This window comes from Cavia porcellus, unplaced genomic scaffold (genome assembly GCF_034190915.1).
Source record: "Cavia porcellus strain 051 isolate PalLab524CR breed Dunkin Hartley unplaced genomic scaffold, mCavPor4.1 scaffold_11, whole genome shotgun sequence".
In the NCBI taxonomy this organism is placed as follows: Eukaryota; Metazoa; Chordata; class Mammalia; order Rodentia; family Caviidae; genus Cavia; species Cavia porcellus.
Window position 1 is genome coordinate 60,083,533 of NW_026947494.1, and position 15,276 is coordinate 60,098,808.

The window sequence follows — 15,276 nt, forward strand, 5'->3', positions numbered from 1 at the left end:
AAGCACATGTTTACTTCAAACATAATGAAATGCCAAGATTTGTGTATGTTTTTTTGTTTGTTTGTTTGTTTTTTGGTACTGGGAGTCGAACTCATGATCTCATGCTTGACAAGCTGTGCTTATGCTGCTGAGCTGAATCCCCGGCCCTGTGTATGTTTTTAAATATAACTGTTTCATACCTACCTTCTCTTTGATAAGTGCCCTGTAGACTGTTTTATTCTCTGCTCATAAATTGAGCTCTTGTATTCTGCTAAGATCCTTTAAAATTATCTTTTAAAATATTAAGCTTGGGCCAGAGATACAGCTCAATGACATAGCACCTGCCTGGCAAGCATGAGGGCATGAGTTTAATTCCCAGTACTAAAAATAAAGCTCATTTTAATAATTCAATGCTGATTTACTTGAAGGAACTTCCTATGACAGTTTTATTATGGGTCAAAAATTTTGTTGAGTATCATATATACATGAATATTATTACTTTGTCATCTTGTCAAATCTCACTGGTTACCTTGTTCCTCTGAAAAAATGAGTAATTTTGACTATCTAATTTTTGGACCCTCAGTTTTAAATAAATATGGACTTCATTTTTTAATATACACTGTTTCTTGTTTGTACTTATTTCCCTCTGCTAGTATAAAGTTTGAGGAAGTTGCTCAGTGGTAGAATTTGCCAAACATGCATGATGCCGTAGGTTTTATCTCTAGTCTTGTGAAAAACTAAGATAAAGAACACCTTTTTGAACTTGTGCTGTTCCGTGTATTATTTTTTCTAGTTTCAGGTAATTAAAATGAAAGAAGGGAATTATGTGGCTATGTAGATACACAGTTTACTTACCTTTGTCATTGATTTTAGGATCTACATTAGTCTCTCCTTTGTTCAGGTAAAGAGTGACATGCAGTGTGAAAGGACTGGTATTAACCAGAAGAAAGCAGCAGCCTCAGAATCTAAGCTTGATATCTTACTGTTTTTTACTGTTTTCAGCAAACCTGAATAGTGTTTGCATCATTTATCCCCTTTCTTTCTTTCTTTCTTTCTTTCTTTCTCTCTCTCTCTCTCTCTCTCTCTCTCTCTCTCTCTCTCTCTCTCTCTCTTTTCGTTCGTTCGTTCGTTCGTTCGTTCGTTCTTCCTTTGAGACAGGGTCTTGCTGTGTAATCCAAGCTGGCCTCAGACTCACTGTAGCCCAAGTTGGCCTCATACTCATAGCTATCCTCCTCCTCAGCCTCCTGAATACGGGAATTACAGGTGTGGGCCCTCCTGCCCAACTGTGATAAGTTTTCTCAGTGACTTCCCACTTCCCCCAAAAAATAACCCTTCTACATTGTTGATAGGAATGTATACTAGTACACTATGGAAATCAGTATACAGATTTTTCACAAAACTAAAACTAGAAATTATTACCTTTCTAGGTGTCTTTCCCAAAGAATTAAAGGCATCATTATTACAGTGATACATGCCTACTCATGTTTATAGTAGCACAACTCATAATACAGTAGTTAAGTTGGAAGTGGTCTATATGTATATCAACAGATGAATGGATAGAGAAAGTATGGTAAGGATGAATGAGTCATTTATAGGAAAATGAATGCACTTTTAGACCATAAGGTTTCAATCAGACACATAAACTTAAATATTGAATGATTTCTCTTGTATGAGAAACCCAGAATCAGTAAATTAAAGAGCAAAAACAAGATAGATAATGAGAAACAAGAAGATAGAGCTTTTCCAAAAGAGAAGGGGACCAAGAGATGGAGGCAGGGGGACAGAGGTTAGGATAGGAAAAAAAACAAATGCAGATTTGTTCTGTATAGAGAAGTCCCACAATGATTACAATTATGTAGTGCAAACATGTACTAATAAAAAGAAGAAAGAAAGATCCTCTCACCTCCCATTCATCCTTCTAGCCCTGTGATGACTCTTTTACCTTGAGGTTACCTCCGCCACTATCCCTGTTTCTACAGAGGCCTTCAGCTTGATTGCTTGTTTCCCTGTGTATATATTTACGCCCATTCAGATGTTTTTTATGTTGCATGTTTGTAAACTTGCCGATTCTATTTCTTCCCATTATGTTTTTTTAGTTTTTGAGTGATAGGCCATATTTTGGAATGGACTAAACAGTTTTGAAATCATTTTAATTTCTATAAAAATAATTTAAGCTTCTGTTCTGACCTGTGTTATGTCTTCTTTATCTTAATCTCCTTTATTTTTTTAAATTAAAAAAAACAATAATTTAAGCATGTTTACCTCCATTCTTCATTTTCTACTAAAATACTTGTGACTTTTGGTGTTGTATGCTTGACTTTCATTCAGTAATTTCTTTATGAGTTTTTAGTCTGTGTGTGTGTGTGTGTGTGTGTGTGTGTGTGTGTGCGCCAGGGATCAAACTCATGACCTCACGTTAACCCCTGCCTCCTTTTATGAGTTTTTAAAATTTTTAAATTTGTAAATGGCATTGCAAAACTGTGAATCCTAAATTTGTATAGGATTTAAGAAAAATTGAGATTAACATGAACATTTAGCAAAATAATTTTAGTCATTTGGAAAACAATATTTTTAATGCTCTTAATTATTACTGAAAATGTTACAGTGTGTTTCAACGCAAATCAGATTAAGAAGTTTAATTGAGGTGTTTTATGTAGAATTCATGTTACAAAATAAGATCTTTATTACTGTCGATTAAGTATATATGTATGGTAGAAACTAAAGACCTTTGGCCTAAAACTTGTTTATTTTCAGGAGTAAATGTATCAGTCTTAGCATTTTATGTGTGTAAATACTTGAAACAGTTGTGTATGTGTGTCAATTTTTTCAAAGGTTAGTGATTTTTTTTTCAGAAATATCATAGCTTTAAGAAAAGTGTATTTGATGGGTAGGTTCCCAGTATTTTAACTAACACATATATGTCTCCTGGAAAAGAAACATGAATCTTAACAGTTCTGATATAATAGACTATCTTTATTGTAAGAATTGTTATATGCTAATGGTTTTCTTCAAATTCTTTCCCTTCTCCCCACCAGCCAGGCCCACAACTCCTCTTCCTGTAGGCACCATTGTCCCACCTCCAAGACCTACTTCCAGACCAAAGCTTACTTCAGGCAAACTCAGTGGAATTAATGAAATAGTATGTACTCAAGGGTTTTTTTCTTTTAAAGTATATAACTGTTTTGATTTAAGATATAAGTGATATTTCTCTCTATATACTTGTACAGTTAATTGCTTGGTTTTCTACTTGAGTCCACAAAATACAGAAAAATTTCTCCAACAGATTCATTCTTTGCTCTCCTTTAGAACCTCATCAGTCATACATATGAACTCACAACACTGTCCAGGAGGAAAAAGATTTCTGAGAAAGTTGGCACTTAACAAAAATACCATTCAGTATCTGTTGTCCCACAATAGCAAAGCAATTTTCATGTAATTCTGCTTAATGTTGAGTATTAAGGAAGAAATGGTTGTGTTACTATGCGTTAGAAGTATACTGCCAGGAGGATCCTGATATGTATCTGATTCAGCTTTCTTTTTTGTCTTTTTCCTTTTTATCGGTACCGGGGATCGAACTCACGACTGCCTGCTTACAAGGCAGGCGCTTATGCCGCTGAGCTAAATCTCCAGCCCCCTGATTCAGCTTTCTATATTCTATGTGTAGGAAACTGGAGTCCGTCAGTTAATTGACATAAAAGAACTTATGTAGGTTGCGAATGGGGAGAGCTGGGTGTCACAGTAAGAATATCACTGGGCTATATTCCAAGTGAGGCCTCCCAGCGTTTTTGCTTCTGATCTGTTATGTTTTGCTTCTGTTACACTAATTGCTAGTGTCATTGCCAGAATTAAATTTCTAAAGATCAAACATTATCTTATTTTTTCCTTGGTATGTATTCCCACTGCTACTATTCCATTGCTTCCCATTGCACCCCATTTCAAGTGGGTAACCATTTTAACTGAATGTATAATACTCTGTAAAGCTGCCTCAGCAGCTTTCATCACCATACTAACTGCCCAACTTTCTGTTTCCAACCAAGGTTCCTGCCACTTGAAACTTTCCAGTATTTCCCAAATGTGCTGTTCTTCGTGTGTGTGTGTGTGGGTGCTGGGGATCAAACCCAGGGCCTGTGCTGTTAAGCTACATCATGCTTTTTGATACATCCATTTATTTTAATGTTCCTTCCGTTTTATCTGTAGCAGATTGGCTTACTTAAGGCCAATAATATATATCATCACCTACATAAAACCCTCTTTGATCATTCCAGCACTACTCCAGCAGATTTAATTATTCTCTTATTCCCATATACGTACTTATATTTCTGCTAGTGCATGTAGCACATTATGTTGTCTTTCTTTATGTTCTTCCTACTGACCTGCTGTAGCCAATTTTATATCCTCAGTATTTTGAATAATGCCTGTCCCATGGGCCACAGTTAAGAAAATGTTCAATGAATAAATGAAAAGGCTTGAGCATCACATGTTATACATAATGTCATCTTTCTTTTACTTTCCTGAGTGAGATGACTTACTGGAAGTGAAATGAAAAACAAGTTGCAGGCTGCCAAGATGGCTATTATTTAAGTAATATAAGAATTACTATACCTTAGTAAGTTGATTAATACAAAATTATGCTGATTACAAAAGCATAGTGCTTGAATATGTTATAATATTTGGAAAATATAGAAAACATAAAACATTTAAAATGTTCTATCTTATTACTCAAAGATAATTCTGTTAAGATACTTACTTATTTCTTTTCATTGTATTCTGAATGTGCATTTGTCCAGAGAATAAAGTTGATAAAAATACAGACTTACTGGGCACATATTAGCCAAACAACATTAGGCACATTATTTATTGAGTCCCCATTTGATCATGGGGAAAACACATATAATAATACTAGGTTGCTGTGAAATTTAAATGACTTAACAAGTGTCAAGCATGACATTGTCAAGTGCAGTATGGTTAGAAAAGTGTGTGTATTTGTTTATTTATTTATTTATTTATTTATTTATTGTATCATGGATCTAACTCATAACCTTGTACTTGCAAGGGAGGTGCTTACACCACTGAGTTAAATCCCCAGACCTTGTGTTTTTTTTTTTTTTTAATTTTTTTTTTTTATTTTTTATCGGTACCCGGGATTGAACTCACAACCATGCGCTTGCAAGGCAGGTGCTTATGCCGCTGAGCTAAATCCCCAGCCCCCGTCCCTGTATTTTTAAATATTAAAAGTTATATTGTTCATATTTCTAGTTAGTTTTTCACTAGAAAATATTTTGGCAATGACTTTCTAAATGATGAATTATTGCTGGGCCTGTTGGCGCTTGCCTGTAATCCTAGCACTCAGAAGCCTGAGGCAGGAGGATCACTGTGAGTTTGAGGCCAACCTGGACTTACAGAAAGACCCTGTCTCATAAAAAAGAATCATGAATTATTGTTTCATGGTTTTCAAGAGAATCCTTTGTCAAATAATTTACACTTAAATGTATTAAAATAAATAAAGTCAAGCTGGACATGGTGGACAAGCCTATAATCCAGGTGGCTGAGGCAAGAGGGAGAGATTGAGAGATTGAGGCCCGTCTGTGTTACATACCAAGACCCTGTATCATCACACCTCTCCAAAGTAAAATAAAAATAAAGTCAGACTTTTATAGTTGAATCATTCACATCAACCTCCTTTCCTATCAGCCTTCTTCCCTGAGATCTTTCTAGAAACTAACCTGAGGGCATCAGGGAGCAACATTTGAAGTAGATAGAGTATTTTAGTGCATAAACATTGTCTTTTATATGGTTATCAGAATTAAATTTCTAAAAGTTTTTTAGAAATTTGTTTAACTTTTAGTTTATTTCTAAGTTTTCATTGTTATGTTTTAAGGAATGTTATGTTTGCTTCTTTGAAGACACTATTTTCTTAGTAAAAGGTTTTTAAAATGAAATTCATGAATTAAGTGGTGTGTGCATTTTAAAAGATTCTTGGTAATTATTGCTTCTTGTCTACTAGTGAGCCATACCTTTCCTACTCTCTAAGGGAATCCCTCTTTGTTCTAGAGCAGTTGCACTCAGAGGAGTCCCAGATCAGTGGAATTATCATCTCCTGAGAATTTGGTAGAAATAATTTCTCTGGCCCCACTCCAGATACATCAGAAACTCGGGAGGAGTCCAACAATTGTTTATTTAAAATATCCTAAGTGATTCTGATGAACACTAATCTTTGATAACCTCTGTTTCAGAGCAATACTACCCAGTAGAAATACAGTGCAAGCAACATATATAATTTTAAGTTTTCTAGTAGCCACATTTAAAAACAGCAAAATTCATTCTACCTTATTTACCCTATGTATCAGGAAACATGTTTAGAATAATGAATGAGATTTTATATTCTTTCTATATATATGCTATCTTCCAAGTTGACTATTTTATAATCTTATAAGCACATCTTAATTTTGATTAGCCACATTTCAAGTTGTAATGGCAATTGTACCAGACAGCACAATTCTGAAAATAGGATACAACCACTTAGCTACCTCTGGATATTCCTTAAGAATTGTAAAATGCATTATAAAAATGTGTCCACATCATATTCACCATGTTGGCCATGTTGCAGTCAGAGACTAATCCCCCACAGTCATTGATCTCAAGATGTTTTCCTAGGCTTAAATTTTGGGCGAACTATTGAATTCTCTATCTGTTCAGCCCTTTACCATTTTTGTCTATATAAATATACGGCTGCATTTTTACAACCTGGATGTATTTTTAATTTGTCTGTAATGGTGTTAGAAAGCTGTACTCTAGAAAAATTGTTTAAAAATAGTTAAATGGGTAGGTGATAAAATACTTTGCTAAATATCTGATTTTCATGAAAGTATCTGTACATTGATATTAATATAATGAAAAATTGATTAATTTAGTGTAGGACTACTTATAGGTTTTATGTGTTTGTTTTTTATGTCTTTCATAAGAAAGGACAGTGTCTTTTTTGTTCACTAGCACCTAATCAAGGGCTGCCATATAGTAGTCACTGAATAATTACTTGTTACTTTTAGAAGCACAGTACAATTATTTTTAATTAAGGTAAATATGCCTTTAAAAAAAAAAGTAAAACATCTGAGGAAATATTGCCAGTGTGTTACTGGAACAGTTAAGAATTTGGAGGGCCAGGTATATAGCTCAGTGGCATAGTGCCTGCCTGGCAAGCACAAGGTCCTGAGTTTGATTCCTGGTACCAAAAAACAAAAAAAAAACAAAAAAATGGAAATAAAAAGTCCATTCACACAGGTAAAAAGTAAATAAATTAGAGATGTTTCTGTTGTTTTTATATTTAACTGAAAAAGTGAAAAAGGCAACAATTAAAGTTTTCTTAACCCTCTCTATGAGGTGAGCTTTATTAATGAAGCTTTATAAGGAATTAAATGTGGACAGATTTATAAACATCAGAAGTGACAAATAGTATTTAAAGAAGAAAATATTTGTAACAAATAAGGTAAAGAATTAGTAAAGTGTTTCACATCAGACAATTCATAAAAATGAAAAGATACATCTATCAAATTGGAAAATTTTTAAATTATTTTTTTCTTCTGTGACTCATTTCTGACAAAGTTCAGAGAAATAATTTCCTGTGTAACAGTAAAGTGACTGTTTTGGGAAGCCATTTCATAGTACATGTGAAGAACCTTCACTCTATTTAAATTAGTAGTTTAGCATCTGAGAATGTATACTAAGTATACTTTTTGTTTTTTTGGTACTGGAATCAAACTCAGGACCTTGTGCTTGCCATATAGGCACTTATGTCACTGAGCTGTATCCCTGGCCCTACTCTTTGAAGCACAGAAAATATTTTATACACAAAGACCCTCTTGACATTATTTTAATATAACCTTTCATCTTTCAGTATATTTTTGAAAACAATTTGACATATGGCATATCTGAGTTTAAGTTACAAGAAACTGTAAATTTGATTTGGTGCATTAAAGTTACACTGATATAAAAATCTCTGACAAGAAATTATTGTAGTGTTTGATAAATAACTTTGCTTTTAAGCCCAGACCATTTAGCCCACCGGTAAATTCCAACACCAGCCCACCTCCCGTTGCTCCTTTAGCCCGGGCAGAAAGTTCTTCCTCTATTTCATCATCTGCTTCATTGAGTGCTGCCAATACTCCAACAGTAGGTAAGTGTTTTATCATTGATTATAAAATTTATAAAAGTATTATCAGGCTTATATATTTTTTAAATATAGTGAAGAATTTAGGTTAGAAATTTTATTTTTCTAGAAACACATGTGATATCATACTGGCACTATGTCCTTTTCTATTTCAGTCTTTATTATTTCTATAGGAGAATTTTAATTGTGGCTAGCATTATTAAGAATGAATCAAGAGCTGGGTGTGGTGGTGCATACCTGTAATCCCAGCATTCAGGAAGCTGAGGCAGGAGGATCGTTGCAAGTTCAAGACCAGCCTGGGCTACAAGTGAGCCAAAGGCCAGCCTGAACTACATAGTGTGTCTCAAAAAGACAGACAGACAGACAGACACACACACACACACACACACACACACACACACACGCACGCACGCACGCACAGGATGAATCAGTGAAATTTACAACAATTTGTCGGTATAAACAGTTGAAGGAAATACATAATGCAGTTCTTTGCTGTCAGCTGGTAGCTGCATTCTTAAGAAAGGTGGTGTTTAAAAACTTGTGTTTTGAAAAGAATTGATTTAATAAAAAGAATTGATTGAATGAAAGGAAAGGGGTTTTATACTTCAGTGACTTATATTTTTCCATCAATTTAAATCAAAATTAAGATTTTAAAGCTATTAACATATAATTGTATAATCCTACATCTCATCAAACAAATTCAGTATTTTATACATCTAGATTTTGTTAGTTTTTGTTTTCTATCTGCACAGATTTTTGTACAGGTGTTCATTACTTTTCTCACTGCTGGTTAATGTAATAAAAGCACAAAGCCACTTAAACACAGCAACAGTGTGTTAGGAAAAGTGGTTAACTTCTCATCAGACACCTTCTCAGTAATGCTCTCTTGTTGCTAGTTCTACGTAGTGAGCGCTTTAGCCTTGGTAATGCCAGTCTGATTTGCACTGGCAGCACTATTTCAGTAGTGCTCAAAGTGTAGTCCTTGGATCTGTAGCAGATGCCTCCCCTCGTACTTATTAGAAATAGATTTTAAAATCATGTTCTGGGAGAAGGCTACCAAGCTGTGGGATACATAGGATACTGATGAATGCCAGTTGGAGAGTGACAACCCTAAAGCTGATTTCGTTATACTAGTTTAGTTTGTCAGAGCCCACAGAGGAGATAAGTATCTTGTCTGTGTGGCCATTATAAAAATAGCATGTAAGTAGCATAGGCTAAAACAAAATAATGTGTTATTTTATATATCTTCATATATGACATTTTCCCCATCTTTTTCAGTAAACTGAATATATATAAATAAGTTTGTCCTTTTATTTGATTTAATGGGGTTTTTTTTTTGTATGTATGGCATTATTAATTTTTCTTCTTGTAGTGTCTATATTTTGGTCATAAACATGTGAGAGGAGCCCTCTTAGAAATCAGACTAGTAGTCTGGGTGACCAAAATGAGCTTTACTTCTGTTTCATTGGCTAGGTTATTCAGAAGGCTTTTTTTCTTTTTGTGATAGAAACTTTTCAGTGAATTTTTATTTGAGTAGGTACCTGTTTATGGTTTCAGCAAGTGTTAACAGTAGGTGACAGTAGTGAAACAGGCAAGGCATGTTAATGTGAATTTTGTACAACAGAGGTTCTGTAATTGTACCTAGAAAATTTTCCTTTTTTTGGTCATGATCTTAGAGTTGAGGGTGGAGCTCAGGGCTGGGGGTGCTTACCTAGCATGCCCAAGGACCTAGAATGGCCAAAATTTGTTTTCCCTTTTTGTCACAATGTTTATTCAACTCTGTTTAAAACATTTTTTTTGTTTCTTGAAAACATTTTTTCCTGCAATGTTTTGTTTCATTTAAATATGATAGAAGATGATAATTTGATTGGGACACTCTCTCAAATCGAAAAGCACTGTGAGACATCCTCAGGTATTGTATCAGACACAAACATACATGTTGACTAATGATCCTAAAATGTGTCTAAAGTGTTCTGTTACCTAGTTTTTCCTTTTCTACAATATCTAGTATCTCAGAAATAAAGAATAATGCTAAGATTAACTGTCTTAGTTTTGTGCTAATTATGTCTGGTTAATAAACAAGACCTACTGACATCAAATTCCTAGTTACAAAAATATAATAGTTGTTTTGCATTTTCTTCCATTTGCCTGCTCTCTCCTTCCTTCAGTATTAAGAAGTATCAGTATATCTGAACTCTAAAATTGTCAGAATCAAAGAAAAATGTGATTAGTAAAGAACCAGAAAGAATATGTCAGCTTTGAAAAATTGTAATACCTAAAGTACTGGAGGAAGAACTGTCATAGGAAAATCATGAATAGTGAGCTGAAGTTAGAAAGCACAGACAGAGGAAATGGTTGGTACTCTTGAGTTGAAAGGAATTTCACATAAACACCACAAGAAGACTCCAATTAAGAGTACAAAGTATTTTCATTTTTTTAAAAAATAGAGTAATCAGTATAAATTTAATTTTTTAGAGTCTTGAGTAAATATTTTCTATTTAAATTAATTTTTGCAAGAATACAGGTGAAATATGATCTCAAAAGAAAAAATAAAACTAAAAAATACAGAAGTGGATATGTCATCTGTTAAGTAAACTTTTAGATCTTCCCCTATGTTCCAGCATTTCACTTGCTGGTATTCAGCAGGTATGATAAATTTATGGGGGAAACGGTTTCAAGAATTCTCATTGTAGATGCTCAAATTGAGGGTTAGAAGAATAACTATTGGTTTCTTTTTATTTCTCTGTTAACAGTACTAGGAATGACGCTTCATGTATGCCAGGCAAGCGTTCTACAACTATGCGTTATCTCACCCTTACAGGTTTCTTTTTATTTCTATAGTCAAAGCAGACATTAACGCTAATCCTTGACTACGTGTAAATACTCATTTATCTGAGTTACTCAAGGGAAAATCTAAATTTTATACTTAAGAAAATGCAAGTAGCGTTAGTATCTACAGCAGATTGATTATTAGGGTCTTCTAAGCAATACCACAATCTATAGATGTTCAAGTATCTTATATAAAATGGTAGAATATTTACATATAGCCTGCACACATAGTCCTGTACACTTTTAACATCTTTTGATTAGTTTTTATGCATAAAAGTGTAAATTCTATATAGATACCTATTACATTATTTAGGGAATGATGACAAGGCAAAAAGTCTTTACATATACATTAGATACCATTTTCCTGCCAAATTTTTTCAGTCCACATTTGAATCTGCAGATATGGAATCCGTGTATAGTATTTGGAGGGTCAACTCTATACTTCTCTAATAGAAAGATTTATTGACTGATGGTATTACTTAATGATAGAGCTCTTGTCTAGCATGCATGAAGCTTTGGATACCCAATAATGGGGAAAGAGGACCCAAACTTTTTATAATGACTGTTGTTGGTGAGGATGGAAGGAAACTGGGATCTTTTATGCACTGTTGGTGGAAATGTAAAATGGTACTGCTTTTGTGGAAAAAGAAAGTATGATTGTTTCTCAAAAAAATTCTAAATAATCTTGCCATGTAATTTAGGAATTCCACTTGTGGGAATATACCCAAAAGAATTGAAAGCAAGGTCTCAGAAAGTTTTACACCTTTGTGTCATGGTAAGTGTTAGTCACAGTGAACCATAATAGAAGAAACCTAAGTGTTCATTGATAGATGAGTAACGTAATAGTCAGCTTTCCCATTGCTGAGACTAACTACCCAATATCGGTAATTTATAGGAAGGGGAATTTATTTTTGGCTTTTGATTTCCAAGGATTCAGTCCTTGATTGATTGGCTTCAATACAGAAATAGCCTGGCAGAAAGGTATAGTGGAGCAAAGCCATTCATTTCGTGGTGACTGGAAGCAGAGCACCAGGGAAGAGTGCCAGAGAGGAAGGGGCCAGGGACAAGTTATAGATCCCAAAGACACACCTCCATGACCCACCCAGAACCCCTGGAAGTGTACTTTACTAATTTAGGCAGCTTCCAAGCTAATGTAGGCAGTTCCCAAGCCAGTCAAGTTTGACAGATGCTTAATGGTCACAAATAGATAGCAGAATATTATATATAAGTATAAACACACAGACACATAGAGTGGAATATTACTTAGCTTCAGAAAAAGAGGATATTTTGATACATGCCATAACATGAATGAACCTTAAGAACATTGTGCTGTCAATGTTTGACTCCACTTAGGTACTTAGAGTAGTTAAACTGATAGAGACAGAAAGAAGACTGGGAGAAGGGGGTTATTGTTTAGTGAACATAGTGTTTCAGTTTTATAAAATGAATTGATGTAAGGTGGTGATAATTGGAGAGCATTATAAATATATTTCATACCACTGAACTGTACACTCAAAAATGGTTAACATCCTAAATTTTATATTATGTGTCTTTTGCCACAGTAAAAAAAATTAGCTGTTGTACATGCTTGTAATCACAGAACTTGGGAGGCTGAGGCCAGAGGAGTGCCATGAGTTCAAGACCGGCTTGAGCTACATAGTGATACCCTATGTCTAAAACAAAAAAATTAAGAGAAAAGATTATTGTAGCCTACATCTTTGTCTGAAACTGTGCATTCTTGAATTTCTGATGTTCCTCTAGGTTTACAGTGAAATTTTCCTCGTATACAAATGTGTATTTATGCAGTATGATCAGTGAACTTACAAATAGTCTACTTTTTTTCTTAGTATTTTCATGCTTGTACCCTAAAACTACTAATTCCTGATCAAGTCTTTATCTTCTGCCTAATCTAAAATTCTCTCACGTGATCTATAACTAAAGTCTTGTCAGCATTTGTTTTTCTCTTCAGCACAGTGTACATTCTATATTCAGAGTGATAGTTCTAAAGTTTTTAAAATCCTGATAATGTTACTTTTAAATGTCAGAGAGTTTTAGTGCTGAAAGGATAAAACTAAAGGTCTTTCATCCCTTGATCTGATCACAAATGACTCCATTCTCATCTTTATGGTTTTTTAGTATGCTTGCCCATCCCTCAGTCATGAACATATTTGTGCTTTGCAAAACTTGTGATTCATGTCTCCTTAGGTGAATAACCTTAATCCTAAGTACTTTGAACACTGAAGCTTCAATCAGAATATTTCAGAACATTTTGCACTTTGGATTTTCAGATTAAGGATGTTTAGTTGGTAAAGTCTGTGCATGTATTAAAAACAAATCTAAAATACTTTTGGATTCATATATTTCATATATTTAAGATAAGGGATAGTCTATAGTAGCTATGATTATGGTTTTGTAAGTAAGTTTTTATATTATTGAATTTGTTACTTTCACATGAAATTTTAAGTTTCTTCATTTTGGAGTTTCCTTCCTACAAACAGCAGTTCTTAACTACATGCATTTTTCATTAGTGAGGTATTTTTTCTATCTATAAATAACCTTCTGAATAAAAATTCCTTGAAAATCAGGAATACCATAAAATCTTCCTGACTACTCATGCTAATGAAACATCTTTTATAACTGTTTGTAGTGTGTCAGCTTGTAGTGATTTTCATCAGTCTACCAGGTGAACTAGTCTGTTTTTTGTTACCATAACAAAATACAAGTGCCTAAGTACTATTTTTTTGTTGTTTTAAAGAGAAAACAAAAATCAAGAAATAACAGCAAAAGCAAAATGACAACAACAAAAACAATGGCAATATAGGGTTTCAAAACATAATAATAGAAATTAAACAATGATGGTTATATGGCCTATTGTTATCCTCAAAGTTGGGCTGGGGATTTAGCTCAGCAACATAAGCGCCTGCCTTGCAAGCGCACCATCTTGAGTTTGATCCCCGGTACCAAAAAAGCCAAACAAACATAAAAGTAATTGCTTAGGCTACCACATACAGGCATGCAAAACTGATCAAACAATATAATTTTCTTAGAGCAGTTTCTTTCATTTTTAGTATATCGTAATTCTTGGATCTTATTTACTCTTTCAGTTTCTTACACTAGTGAGACAATACAGTGTTTACACATTCAAGTCTGATTTATTTCACTTATGAGTATGATTTCTAGTTGTATTCATTTACCTATAAAAGCCTCAAGTTTATCATTCTTTATGGCTGAGTAGTACTCCGTTATATAAAAATACCACATCTTTGTTATCCATTCCTCAGTTGATGAGCCGCTGGGTTGTTTCCAAGATCTGGCTATTACAAATTGTGTTGCTTTAACATGGGTGCACGTAGATCACTGTGGTATGATGTTTTCAGAAGAGGAATAGCTATGTCAAATGGAACCTCTAATCCTAGTTTTTTAAGGAATCTCCGTTCTGATTTCCATAGTGGTTGTATCAGTCTACACTCCAACAATGGAGAAGGGTTTCTTTTTCCCCCTCACCCTTGCCAGCTTTTGTTATTGGTTAATTTCTTGATGTTATCCATTCTTTCTAGAGTGAGATGGTAGCTCAGGTTGTTTTAATTTGCATTTCTTGAATGACCTGTGGTGTTGAATGTTTTTCCATATGTTTATTTGCTGCTCATATTTCTTTCATCTGAGAATTGTGTATTCATCTCAGATGTCCGTTTTTGGGCTGGGTCTTTAAATTTGAGGAGGCTGATTTTTTTCAATTCTTCATGCATTCTAGATAAAAGTCCTTTGCTGAGAGACAGTTGGCAAAAAGACTGAGTCCTTTATAAAGAAGAATTTATTTAGCTTATGGTTTTAGAGACTGGAAGTCCAAAAATCAGGTGACTTCATTGGATTGATTAGTCTGAGATGTTGACCTCCTGGCACCAGGAATCATTATGGCCAGGAGCATGTATCAGAGTGATTATATGGTGAGACAGGAAGCCAGAGAGGAATTCAGAGACAGGGCATGCACTTTATAACAACTTGCTCTCAGTGGAACTCATTCTTGGAGACCAGCCTTTTTGTCCCTACCTCTTAAAAGGCTCCACCACCTCAGCACTACCACTTGGGAGACCACATGTTTAAAAGCATACAAAACCCTGGGGAACAAACTACATCCAAACCAGAGCACCATGTCTTAACAGTAATTTCATTCTTTCATGAGAGTCATGTAGTGACATGAACATTCTATAACATTTGTACAAAAAGGAAATACATTTCAGAGATAGGTGTTGACCCAATTCATTTATTTTCTTCTTTGAATATGAATCAATAATTATATTTAAAAA

At 34.3% G+C, this 15,276-nt stretch overlaps 1 protein-coding gene across 2 annotated transcripts in view; it reads left to right on the forward strand.

The window, feature by feature from the left end:
- Positions 1 to 15,276, forward strand: part of Fcho2 (FCH and mu domain containing endocytic adaptor 2) — a 102,677-nt gene that overhangs the window by 72,611 nt on the left and 14,790 nt on the right. For both annotated transcript variants that reach the window (XR_010050559.1, XM_013158196.3), the window contains exons 18-20: positions 3,015 to 3,118; positions 8,020 to 8,149; positions 9,996 to 10,055. Coding sequence is in view for 1 of the 2 variants with exons in the window: in XM_013158196.3 (XP_013013650.1) it covers positions 3,015 to 3,118; positions 8,020 to 8,149; positions 9,996 to 10,055 (294 nt within the window). In the remaining variant the exon portion in view is untranslated. The remainder of the gene's footprint in view (positions 1 to 3,014; positions 3,119 to 8,019; positions 8,150 to 9,995; positions 10,056 to 15,276) is intronic.